At 42.7% G+C, this 12,624-nt stretch overlaps 1 protein-coding gene across 1 annotated transcript; it reads right to left on the bottom strand.

The window, feature by feature from the left end:
- Nucleotides 1-830: 830 nt before the first annotated feature.
- LOC115109939 (prostaglandin E2 receptor EP1 subtype-like) lies at nt 831-2,489 on the bottom strand. Its single transcript, XM_029635189.2, has 2 exons — nt 1,546-2,489; nt 831-1,292 (listed from the first exon to the last, which is right to left on the bottom strand). Exons 1-2 carry the CDS (start codon nt 2,461-2,463, stop codon nt 1,029-1,031), a joined length of 1,182 nt encoding a protein of 393 aa, XP_029491049.1. The 5' UTR covers nt 2,464-2,489; the 3' UTR covers nt 831-1,028.
- Nucleotides 2,490-12,624: the final 10,135 nt, after the last annotated feature.

The raw sequence follows: 12,624 nt of genomic DNA, 5'->3' as shown, positions 1-12,624 counted from the left end.
CTAGTTGACCAATGATTGCAAGTGTTGCTACATATTGAGACTATTAAATCAAATTCAGATAAATACTGTGTACTGTATACAGATATCCTACTGATACGATATATGTGTGTGATGCAAAAAGCCCTGATCTATTCTCTACTTCATACAGAGGCTCTCAGGTAGGCTATACTTTCCTTATGAGTCAAATAGTTTTGACCTCTACAGTAGCCTAATTCGTTCTACAAATGTTGAAATTAAACTTTGTGAAGGAGCAGCTGTTTATTTTGAATCACAATGAAGCAATTCCATGCCGCAATTTAAAGTAAACATAAACATTACAACAGTCTGGTGGGTTACAACAAAGATGATCTATTATATTGACAAGATAGTCAAGTGGTCGATCTCACAATGGAAATACATGTCCTTAAAGATGGAAAGCAGGTGCGGGAGGCGAGATCAGGTGGAACCATTCTAGCCAATGAGAGGGCAGAAAAAGCTTGTGAACAACAGTCATAACTGATATAAAGATATTGTTTTTCCAAAGTTGCCGAAATACCACGTGTAACAACCTAACCATTACAAAACGTATATTCGATCAAATAAGCCTCATATAGCAAATGAGCAATTACATTTTTTTGTTGACCATATTTGACACTGGCATTGACCATTCAAAAATTCCTCACTTCGTGGTCTTATTTTCATGGAAAGATTTTGGACGGAGTAAACCCTGTCGCTTCGCCTCTTCTTCACTGTTTAGAAGCATTTCAACACAAATACAGTAGTACAAATTAGAGACTGATAAGCTTGCAGGTGTTTACAGGTCACTAAACTAAGTGAAACATCTCTAATGTGTTTATGAGTTGACCAACTCATGACTGCCAACTGCCCTTCTGCTATGAGTACATGTCCACATTCTTGTACTGTAGGCCTATGCATCGATGTGCAGTATCTCAAACCTGTTTCACTTGGTGTTTTTGAGTTCTCTCTTCACTCAGTTCATCACAGAGAGTGTATCCACAAATGGGAATATCTTTACACACATTCATGGTTCAATGTAGTCCAATCCCCTGTCTGCGTGAGGCTGTAGTGCAGGAGCTGCTCTGTGTCAGGGTGGACCTGGAGTCTGGCTGGAGGACGCGGAAGACCCTGCGCAGCACAGCCCGTCTGAGCAGGATGTAGACCCAGGGGTCCAGGATCTGGTTCCAGGTGGCCATGCGGAGGCCCAACAGAACCAGCTTCTCTGACTGACGTACTGTGTGGCTGGAGCCTCGCCCGCCGCGGCAGAACTGACCCACCAGCAGAGAGATGGAGATCTGGTGATGGTGGACAGAAAAGCCACTATGTTAGGGACATAAAAGCCACTGTGGGTCATTGAAAGGCACACTGTATATGAGACAGGCCTGAATAAATGAGGTGAATATGTTGTATCCTACTATTAATTTTAGAAGCACTTAAGTGTCTGTGTTTAAACAAGCAAAAGCCTTGTCTACAATAAGCAGGCTACCAATGTTAAACCATCTACAGTATAAACAAGGTCCAATGTCAGTGGAGGCTCTAGCTACTCACTAGAAAGGGGCTCCAGCACACACAGGACACCATCGTGATCACTGTCAACTGGGCCATCATCTCTACATCCAGTGAGCGTAGGGGAGAGGAGGAGGTTCTTCCATATCGTCCTGGTGCTGCTGTAGTGTTTGTCCTGATTCCCTGGGAGCTGAGCCTGGCCTGCAGCAGAGCCAGCCCGCTCAGGGTGTTACAAATCAGGGAGAGGCTGAGCGCCGTGAGCCCCAGGCCGGAGAAGGTGAGGGCCAGGCTGGCGTCGGCCGTGGAGAGCGGCCCGTGGACTGTCAGAAAGCACCAGGTACCAGGGAACTGGGTTGTGTAACTACCCACGTCCACCAGGGGGAGCCCGGCCAGCAGCAGAGCTAGGGAGGACAGCAGGAGGACAGCCAGACGCATGTGGGCCACCGTGATCAGGGCAGAGTGGAGGAGGGGCTGGGTAATGCCCATACAACGCTCCACGGCCATGGCACTGCCCAGTAATAGAGGGCAAAGGCCGAAGAACACCAAGCTGGCACCGAACAGTTGGCAGAACATCCCGGCAGGCTCGGTGGTGTCACGCATTCCTGCAGCCACCCTGTGCCTCCGACTCTGACCCAGGTGCAGATGGAGTGCAAAGGCACCAGGGATCAAATTACCAGCCAGGTCGGTTAGCAGTAGAGCCCCCACTAACAACAGGAACGGAGTTTTGGCCCGATGTCTGAAGCGTACATAGGACTTGGCCAGGATGCCCAGGGCGCTTAGGTTGGAGAGGCCACCCAGGGTCATGGTGAAACAGGACAATCCAAAGGAGGGAGGGTTGATGAGGGGTGGCAGTGTGGTGGCATTCAGGGTCTGGATGGATGGACAGGGGCAGGAGGAGAAGTTGAGCTCTGGGAGGTGATGGAGGACAGAGGGAGAGGAGGGGGCAGAGACTGTAGCCATGACGTCATAGAGGAGCACAGAGTATTCAGCTTCAATGCCATCTGCAAAGAATGAGCGATATTAAGTTGAAGACTGGTTCAAATGTTTGTAAGCAAACAATACTTGAGTATTAGATCTATGTAATCCAGCCTGGTCTCATAGACTAGATGTAACATAGTACATGTAAATCCAGGGCACACAAATTTGTATCATATGTTACATTTGGTATGGGTACATAAAACAGATGCTTAAGTTGGGATGGATGGGTGCGTGTATAACGCGAATGTCTAGCAACCCAAAGGTTCCGAGTTTGAATCTCATCACGGACAACTTGAGCATTTTAGCTAATTAGTAACTTTTCAACGACTTACTACTTTTTAGTTACTTTGATATTGATTGCGCTACGTGCATGGGCAAAATCCTCGATCACTGCTACTCTAACTTCAAAGCCCTCCCCCACCCCCCCTTCGGCAAATCTGACCACGACGCCATCTTGCTCCTACCGTCTTATAGGCAGAAACTCAAACAGGATGAACCAGTGATGAGAACCATTCAGCGCTGGCCCGACCAATCGGTAGCCACGCTTCAAGATTATTTTGATCACACGGACTGGAATACGTTCCGGTCAGCCTCAGAGAACAACATCGACCTATACGCTGACTCGGTGAGTGCATTTATAAAGAAGTGCATTGGAGATGTACCCACTGTGACTATTAAACCCTACCCTAACCTCGGCCTCCCGGGTGACGCAGTGGTCTAGGGCACTGCATCTCAGTGCTAGCTGTGCCACCAGAGACTCTGGGTTCGCGCCCAGGCTCTGTCGCAGCCGGCCGTGACCAGGAGGTCCGTTGGCATAGCGTGGTCCGGGTTAGGGAGGGTTTGGCCGGTAGGGATATCCTTGTCTCATCGCGCACTAGTGACTCCTGTGGCGGGCCGGGTGCAGTGCACACTAACCAGGTTGCCAGGTGCACAGTGTCTCCTCCGACACATTGGTGCGGCTGGCTTCCGGGTTGGATGCGCGCTGTGTTAAGGAGCAGTGCAGCTTGGTTGGGTTGTGTTTCGGGGGGCGCATGGCTTTTGACCTTCGTCTCTCCCAAGCCCGTACGGGAGTTGCAGCGATGAGACAAGATAGTAACTACTAACAATTGGATACCACGAAATTGTGGAGAAAAGGGGATAAATAAAAAAATTACAAAAAATAAAACCTACCCTAACCAGAAATTGTGGATGGATGGCGCAAAACTGAACCATGGAAAGAGGTCTGGGACTATGACTTCCTTCCGCAAGGAGATCAAACAAGTGAAATGCCAGTACAGGGACAGCAATTAATCGGCTCAGACACGAGACGTTTGTGGCAGGGTCTACAGGAAATCACGGACTACAAAAAGAAAGCCAGCCACGTCTCGGACACCGACGTCTCGCTTCCAGACAAACTAAACACCTTCTTTAGGATAATACAGTGCCACCGTCGTGGCCCGCTAACAAGGACTGCCCCCCCCACCCTTCTCCGTGGTTGATGTGAGTAAAATATTTAAATGTGTTAACCCTTGCAAGACTGTCTCTTATTCATCCATTTACATTTGTGTGTATAAGGTAGTCGTTGTGACGGCATCCCTAGCCTCGTCCTCAGAGCACGCACAAACCAGCTGGCTGGTGTGTTTATGGACATATTCAATCGCTCCCTATCCCAGTTTGTTGTCCCGACGTGCTTCAAGATGGCTACCATTGTTCCTGTACCCAAGAAGGCAAAGATAACTGAACTAAATGACTACCACACCATAGCACTCACTTCTGTCATCATGAAGTGCTTTGAGAGACTAGTCAAGGATCATATCACCTCCACCTTACTGGCCACCCTAGACCCACTTCAGTATGCATACCGCCCCAACAGGTCCAATGACGACACAATTGTCATCACACTGCACACTGCCCTATCTGCCCTTCTGGACAAAAGGAATACCTATGTAAGAATGCTGTTCATTGACTATAGCTCAGCATTCAACACCGTAGTACCCTCCAAGCTCATCAGTTTACTCCAAGCTCAACAGCAGAGGGAGCACCCCGCTATCCACATCGAAGTGACAGCAGTGGCGAAGGTAGAAAGTTTTAAGTTCCTCGGCATACACATCACACATCACACATCACACCCACACATACAGTGTGGTGAAGAAGGCTCAACAGCACCTCTTCAACCTCAGGAGGCTGAAGAAATTTGGCTTGTCAACCAAAAGGACAACCAAATATGACTAAAAGTAAGTTAGATGTTCTCCATACATAGAAAACACACAATAGTTTATTATTTAAAAAATATATGCTTTTGGTGGAAAAATACAAAAATGTGGATCGTTCAAGTGAATCAATTTGGCTATTTCAGACAAAATATGACTTAATTTCAAATGTGTATACATGACATGATATGTTCCATCACGTGTACATGCTTGTGATCCATTTTGATGTAATTTTCATTTTATTTCACAATTGTGTTAATACACATACCATTGAAGCCCAATGTTGCATTTTTGCAACGTTTCCAGAAAAATGTTCTACAAACTTGAAATTCCAAAAAATATATATTTTCATAATCAGAGGCCTATTAAAAGTATTTATTTTGCATTTATAATTTTTAATTTTGATATATGCTTGGGTCTCAACAGGTTAAAGAAAGAGAGTGAAAAACAGATTGCTTACAGGGTACTTTTGAGCAGCTCAGAACAGAAAATTGATGCAGGGTTATTGCTCTGTGCCCGTAGTCAACACTTGAATGAGAAAATGACTGATCTCATCACTGAACATGGCCAGCACTCAAGTCTTCATTCATTTCCTCTACAGTCTGCTAGTATAGCTGCCCAATCCACTACATCCATGCTAGCCTGACAGAGGATAATGATGTTTCAAACTCATGAGCCAGCTCTTTTCAAACAGCAAATTACAAATTGCATCCTTCCTTACCTTTCCTTCCTTCTGCTGGGGTAAAATTACACCTGGCACAATGACAAAATGACATCTCCAGGTGGGCATGGGAATAATCAGTAGCTTTGTAAACTTGCTGGATAGCTTTTTTTTTCACTGTACTCCTTTATCCCTCTTTCTTTCTGCCGCAGTTTTTTATACCCTCTCTGTCACTCCCCTCCCCTTCTTTTAGACGCTTCCTTGCCAATGGAGGTATATCCATGGAGGAACCAAGGTGAATATAAAGCTGAACATTTCAACTCGAGAGAGTAAAAGTAAAACTGACAAAGAACCTCCCTGATTATAAGACCACATGGTTCATGTTAGTAGAGGGCGGGCAGTGACAATGACCTAAGACGAGCCATTAGTCGTCATGTCATCTGAAGTGAATACATTACGTTTCCCCTTGATTCTCTTTACTGCGTTGTGCTCCTGTTTGAATCACAGTACACAAGTGCTCCCTATCAAACATAACTGCAGATGCAACCATGCTTTAACAACTGCAAACACATCTCCTCCCCTCACAAACTTGAGAAGAGCTATAGTAGCTAAAATACATATGAAACAGATGGGGGTTCAAATATTATGTCGGGTATTTCACTTACTTTCAAAGACATTTTGAAGTAACTATTTTTATAGTTTTTCTTTGAAAATAGAAGTAGTTGAATATTGGAATGTATTTAGAAATACACTATTTAATTAACATAATACAAAAATCCACATAAAAATCATTACATTTAGAGATATCTGTTATTTTGCATGTCTCAATTAAACATATCTGCCTATGTTGTCCTTCTGCATCTGCAGTGGAAAGTGGCAGAGCAACCGTGCTGTTTATCAGACCAGGAGACATCCCTAAAAAGGGTCTTCTCACGAAACCGTCTGTAGCTTCTGAACCGTTTGGGCTACAAACTAATATGACGCCACTGTGAAAGGGTAGACTCTTCTGAAGGTAACCCATACAAATTCATGGAAGTATGGAGGTAGATTTGTGCCAACAAAAATAAGGTTAAATATGTGTCCAAAAAAACAGATATCTCCTAGATATAGGACAGACACTTCAAAACCGTATTTCTTATGATTATTTATTTTTACTCTCATTTATTTTATTTCTGAAAGTGTTATTCAATGCGTTTCTATGAGCTATAGTAGTAAAGGCCAAATTCAATATTTTATCAAATCATTTTTTAATATATATTTTATATATACTTTCAACAATTCTAAATCAAATAGCTAAATGATCCATAGTATAAACATCTTAAAACAATTCCATATGTTAGCTTAGTAACCCCCTCCCCCATTTTGATTGATGAGATGACAGTAAATTAGAACCTAATTATGGCATAGCGAATTAAAATAATTGAACCAATGTTTTGAATATTTTATTAAGCAATTGCATGCCTAGTGCCAACATGATTATTCCTGAGTTAATCACACTTACCTTACACAATCAATCGGGCATGGTTCTTCATATGAATGTCACTTTGTGGAATGATACAGAATGCAGGATTGATGGATGAGGTGTGAAGGTCTTACCCATCCGATACCCAAATCAGCCTCTCTTGTCTGCAGCTGTGCCAGCATGGGTCTGTCAAACTCAATTCTGCAGGCAGAGGAGCACCGTCTCTTCTCTCATTACTATAGTCCAGTCACTGAGACACTCATTGTGACACTCGTTTCCTCTCTTTCTCTCTGAGTCTATATCTTCTCTCTCTCTCCACTCTCTCTCCCCCTTCCCACCACTCTCTCTGACTCTTCTGTTGCTTTTATCTGATCTTCGCCCACAGGACCTGCATAATCTTCTCTCTTAGCCCCTCTCTGGGTGTCTGAGCCCTCCTACTGTCCAAATATTTATAATTCTCACATATTTTATCATGTTTTCTCTTTATCACAGACATCATCACCAGGATGTTCTGCCTAATAAAGTATCTGGTCTGTCTGTAATAACGATTATAAGTAACAGTTGGGCTGCAGGGGGTCAGATGTGTGGCTGTGTGGTCCTGTCACCTTTTTGCCTCCACAAATAATTGTAATTGGTTTCAGTATAAAAAGGCTGTCAAGTAACATCTTAGATACATTTTTCATTCCAGTCTCTTCATAGCTGCTCAGGCAATTTTCTAAGATACAATATCATTTAGGGAATAATACAGATTTGTTTTAATGGTAATATTTTAGTTGTTTCACAGTAGTACTATGTGAGGAGAAAAGTTCAAAGATAAAATAGCTTCTTCATGGAACTTCATGGGAAAAAAATGGATTGGTAGATATTAGATAATTAGTAGACAATTACATTTCAAAAGGAACTGTAGAGCAGCCACAATTAAACATTTTCATAAAGTATAAAGTATCAGATAAAACAATTTGCAAACATTCAAAACCACCTTCAGACCATTTACTAGACAGAACAGATTTATTTTTATATATTTTTTCCACATAAAATCTTTAAATGTTTTGTTAAGTTCTTTACAGGTCTGGTAGGTAACATAAAGATAAGGCAAGGTAAACAAAACGGTACAGTCCCTCTACATTCCAGCTGAATCTCTTGGTGATAAAGCCATTGAATTTCTCTTTGTTTTCTGTCCCTGAGTAGCAGTCTAGCTCAGAGGAACGTGATGCTGTCTCCTCCTGCATGCACTTCAATTGGCTGTGCCTGAGAGGATTTTGGGTGAGACGCAGCGGTTCCATATTCTCCACCAGTCTCCAAGGCACCTGTGGGGAATCCTGAGAAAGAACAACAAAAGAAAACCAGTTAGCATAGCAACAAAAGACAGAGCAGCAGAGAGAGCCACTCGCTTCAGTCAACTCCTGACTGGGGTAATCATTTGAGCTTACAGTTAATTATCCTACCTCCTTCTGTGAAGTTTAGAAATAAGCAGTCACCTTGAATGTTCAACCTTAAAGGAGCAATCTGGAGCCAGCTGTAAATGAACAAACCGCTTTGTTAATGTTTTAAAACCTCTTAAGGATCCAACTTTTTAATTTTTAAAATGTTCACCTAAAATGACATAACCAAATCTAACTGCCTGTAGCTCAGGACCTGAAACAAGGAGATACATATTCTTAATACCATTTGAAAGGAAACACTTTGAAGTTTGTGGAAATGTGAAATGAATGTAGGATAATATAACACATAGATTTGGTAAAAGATTATACAAAGAAAAAAACAATGATTTTTTTGTATTTCTTTTGTACCATCATCTTTGAAATGCAAGAGAAAGGCCACAATGTATTATTCCAGCCCAGGCGCAATTTAGATTGTTACCAGTAGATGGCAGCAGTGTACCTGCAAAGTTTTATATCCAATGAACCACATATCTGTTCAAAATGTTGTATCAAGACAACCCAAATGTGCCTAATCGGTTTATTAATACATTTTCAAGTTCATAACTGTCCACTCTCCTCAAACAATAGCATGGTATTATTTTACTGTAATAGCTACTGTAAATTGGACAGTGCAGTTAGATTAACAGGAATTAAAGCTTTCTCCCCATATCAGATATGTCAATGTCCTGGGAATTGTTCATGTTACTTACAACCTCATGCTATTCATATTAGTCTACGTTAGATTAACCGTCCCGTGAGGGTGTGGGGGGACACACACACCAATCCTGTAGAGGTTAACTAAGGATTGCCCTGCAATTTGGGGTATATAAATCAAATAGGTGTATCCAATTTCTGCTGGCTTTATGACTGGCTTAAAAAGCAACCCATCTATTTTCTACACACTGACGCTTTTTTAATGGAAATGTGATTCTATCTTGTTGATGCCCCGTGGTTGTTGTTATTGGTGAATGCACCAATTTGTAAGTCGCTCTGGATAAGAGCGTCTGCTAAATGACTTAAATGTAAATGTTGTTGCTGGCGCTGCTGAAATCCTTGATGCAAGGAGTCACTTGCCCACATCTCTGGCAGTATTCATCCAGAAACTTGTAGTGTATAAGAGACATCCATTCCATTCAGTCCTGCCCTCCATGTGTTCACCCACAATACAGCACAATGACTTTTTGAAAAGGTCTGTCCCACTGGGTACCAACTGGTTGAATCAACATTGTTTCAATGTCATTTGTCAACGTATTGTGTCAATCAAACAAGACGTAACAGTCACATGATTTGCACAGCAAAAAAACATGAGCAAGTAGGGAGGGATTGATACAGCAGTTCAAGATACAACCATTGAGCGATAATATTACTACCCAACAAAGGTCTTTGATGGTGGATATGCACTAAAGCTTACGTAGCTGAGCCATGCAGCTTAGCTGTGGACTTCTCCAGAATAACAATGTTTAAAAAAGTATACTTTCCAGGAACATTGAAAATAAATGTTTGGATCAAACCACTCTTTTTTAAATTGCATTTTTGGCAGCAGTTATGGCACACATGAACAATTTCATTGAATGCCAAAATTAATTCCTAGTAAAACAGACGAGGTGACATATATACATTTACCTCTATCAAGGTTTGAAGAAGGTATTTAAATGTATGTTCAGAGGTCAGAGACCACTGAGCATTCTCAAAAACACATGTACATTATCTCAGTATTCACACCTTTCTTTTATTCCACATTTAGTTGTGTTAGAGCTTGAATTAAAAATATGTGTTTTGTCACTGGCCTACACATCGTATCTCATATTATCAAAGTGGAATTATGTTTTCAATTTTTTTTAAACAAATTCATTAAAAATGACAAGCTGAAATGTATGGAGTCAATACATATTCAACCCAGTTGTTATGGCACGCTTAATTACGTTCAGGAGTAAGAATCTGCTTAACAAGTTACATACTAAATTGCATGGACTCACTTTGTTTGTAATAATAGTCTTAATGACTACCTCATCTCTGTACCCCACACATACAATTATATCTAAGGTCCCTCAGTCAAGCAGTGCATTTCAAACACATATTCAACCACAAAGACCAGGGAAGTTTTCCAATGCCTCGCAAAGAAGGGACTTATTGTTCATGGGTTAAAAAAAGCAGACATTAAATATCCCTTTCAGCATGGTGAAGTTAATAATTACACGTTGAATGGTGTATCAATACACCCAGTCACGACAAAGATACAGGCGTCCTTCCAAACTCAGTTGCCTGACAGGAAGGAAACCGCTCAGGGATTTCACCATGAGGCTGGTGGTGACTTCAGAACAGTTACAGAGTTTAATGGCTGTGATAGGAGAAAGCTGAGGATGGATCAACAACATTTTAGTTACTCTGCAATATTAACCTGACTGAGTGAAAAGAAAAAGCCTGTACAGAATCCAAAACATGAAACCTGTTTCCAACAAGGCACTAAAGTAATACTGCAAAACAAATTGGCAAAGCAATTCACTTTTTGTCCTGAATACAAATTGTTATGTTTGGGGCAAATCCCGTAAAACATATTTTCTGTAACGGTTCTCCTCGCCATCTGAGGAAGAGTAGTCAAGATCGGACCAATGCGCAGCGTGGTATATGTCCATGTTAATATTTAATAAATCAACTGAACACTGAATAACAAAACAACAAAGAGAGCGAATGAAACAGTCCTGTAAGGTGCAAACACACAAAACAGAAAACAACTACCCACAACCCATAGTGGGAAAACAGGCTGCCTAAGTATGGTTCTCAATCAGAGACAACGATTGACAGCTGCCTCTGACTGGGAACCATACCAGGCCAAACCAGAAATACAAAACATAGAACAAAAACATAGAAAAAAGAACATAGAACGCCCACCCTAGTCACACAATGGCCTAACCAAAATAGAGAATAAAAAGCCTCTCTGTGGCCAGGGCATGACATTTTCAAGCATAGTGTTGGCTGCATCATGTTATGGGTATGCTTGTAATCGTTAAGGACTGGGGAGTGTTTCAGGATAAAAAATAAATGGAATAGAACTAAGCACAGGGAAAATCCTAGAGAAAAACCTGGTTCATTCTGCTTTCCACCAGACACTGGGAGATGAATTCACCTTTCAGCAGGACAATAACTTAAAAGACAAGGCCAAATCTACACTGGAGTTCCTTACCAAGAAGACAGTGAATGTTCCTGTGTGGCCGAGTTACAGTTTTGACCTAAATCTACTTGAAAATCTATGGCAAGACCTGAAAATGGTTGTCTAGCAATGATCAACAAGAAATTGTGACTATACATAGACAATAACAGAGTAGCAGCAGCGTAGAATGGGTGGGGGGGGGTCTGGGTAGCCATTTGATTAGGTGTTTGGGAGTCTTATGGCTTGGGGGTAGAAGCTAGTATCGCTTACCTTGCGGTAGCAGAGAGAATAGTGTATGACTACTGTGGCTGGAGTCTTTGACCATTTTTAGGGCCTTCCTCTGACACCGTCTGGTGTAGAGGTCCTGGATCAAATCAAATCAAATCAAATTTATTTATATAGCCCTTTGTACATCAGCTGATATCTCAAAGTGCTGTACAGAAACCCAGCCTAAAACCCCAAACAGCAAGCAATGCAGGTGTAGAAGCACGGTGGCTAGGAAAAACTCCCTAGAAAGGCCAAAACCTAGGAAGAAACCTAGAGAGGAACCAGGCTATGTGGGGTGGCCAGTCCTCTTCTGGCTGTGCCGGGTGGAGATTATAACAGAACATGGCCAAGATGTTCAAATGTTCATAAATGACCAGCATGGTCGAATAATAATAAGGCAGAACAGTTGAAACTGGAGCAGCAGCACAGTCAGGTGGACTAGGGACAGCAAGGAGTCATCATGTCAGGTAGTCCTGGGGCACGGTCCTAGGGCTCAGGTCCTCCGAGAGAGAGAAAGAAAGAGAGAAGGAGAGAATTAGAGAACGCACACTTAGATTCACACAGGACACCGAATAGGACAGGAGAAGTACTCCAGTTATAACAAACTGACCCCAGCCCCCCGACACATAAACTACTGCAGCATAAATACTGGAGGCTGAGACAGGAGGGGTCAGGAGACACTGTGGCCCCATCCGAGGACACCCCCGGACAGGGCCAAACAGGAAGGATATAACCCCACCCACTTTGCCAAAGCACAGCCCCCACACCACTAGAGGGATATCTTCAACCACCAACTTACCATCCTGAGACATAGTATAGCTGAGTATAGCCCACAAAGATCTCCGCCACGGCACAACCCAAGGGGGGGGGGGGCGCCAACCCAGACAGGATGACCACAACAGTGAATCAACCCACTCAGGTGACGCACCCCCTCCAGGGACGGCATAAGAGAGCCCCAGTAAGCCAGTGACTCAGCCCCTGTAATAGGGTTAGAG

The sequence above is a fragment of the Oncorhynchus nerka genome, linkage group LG26 (assembly GCF_034236695.1).
Source record: "Oncorhynchus nerka isolate Pitt River linkage group LG26, Oner_Uvic_2.0, whole genome shotgun sequence".
NCBI lineage: Eukaryota > Metazoa > Chordata > Actinopteri > Salmoniformes > Salmonidae > Oncorhynchus > Oncorhynchus nerka.
This window is presented reverse-complemented; position numbering and strand designations above follow the sequence as displayed.

Bases quoted from the DNA above. Each gene is read 5' to 3' on its own strand.
- LOC115109939 (XM_029635189.2), bottom strand. From the start codon at position 2,463: ATGGCTACAGTCTCTGCCCCCTCCTCTCCCTCTGTCCTCCATCACCTC. The intron at 1,293-1,545 runs GTGAGTAGCTAG...CACCATCACCAG, and splicing joins TGTGCTGGAGCCCCTTTCTA to ATCTCCATCTCTCTGCTGGT.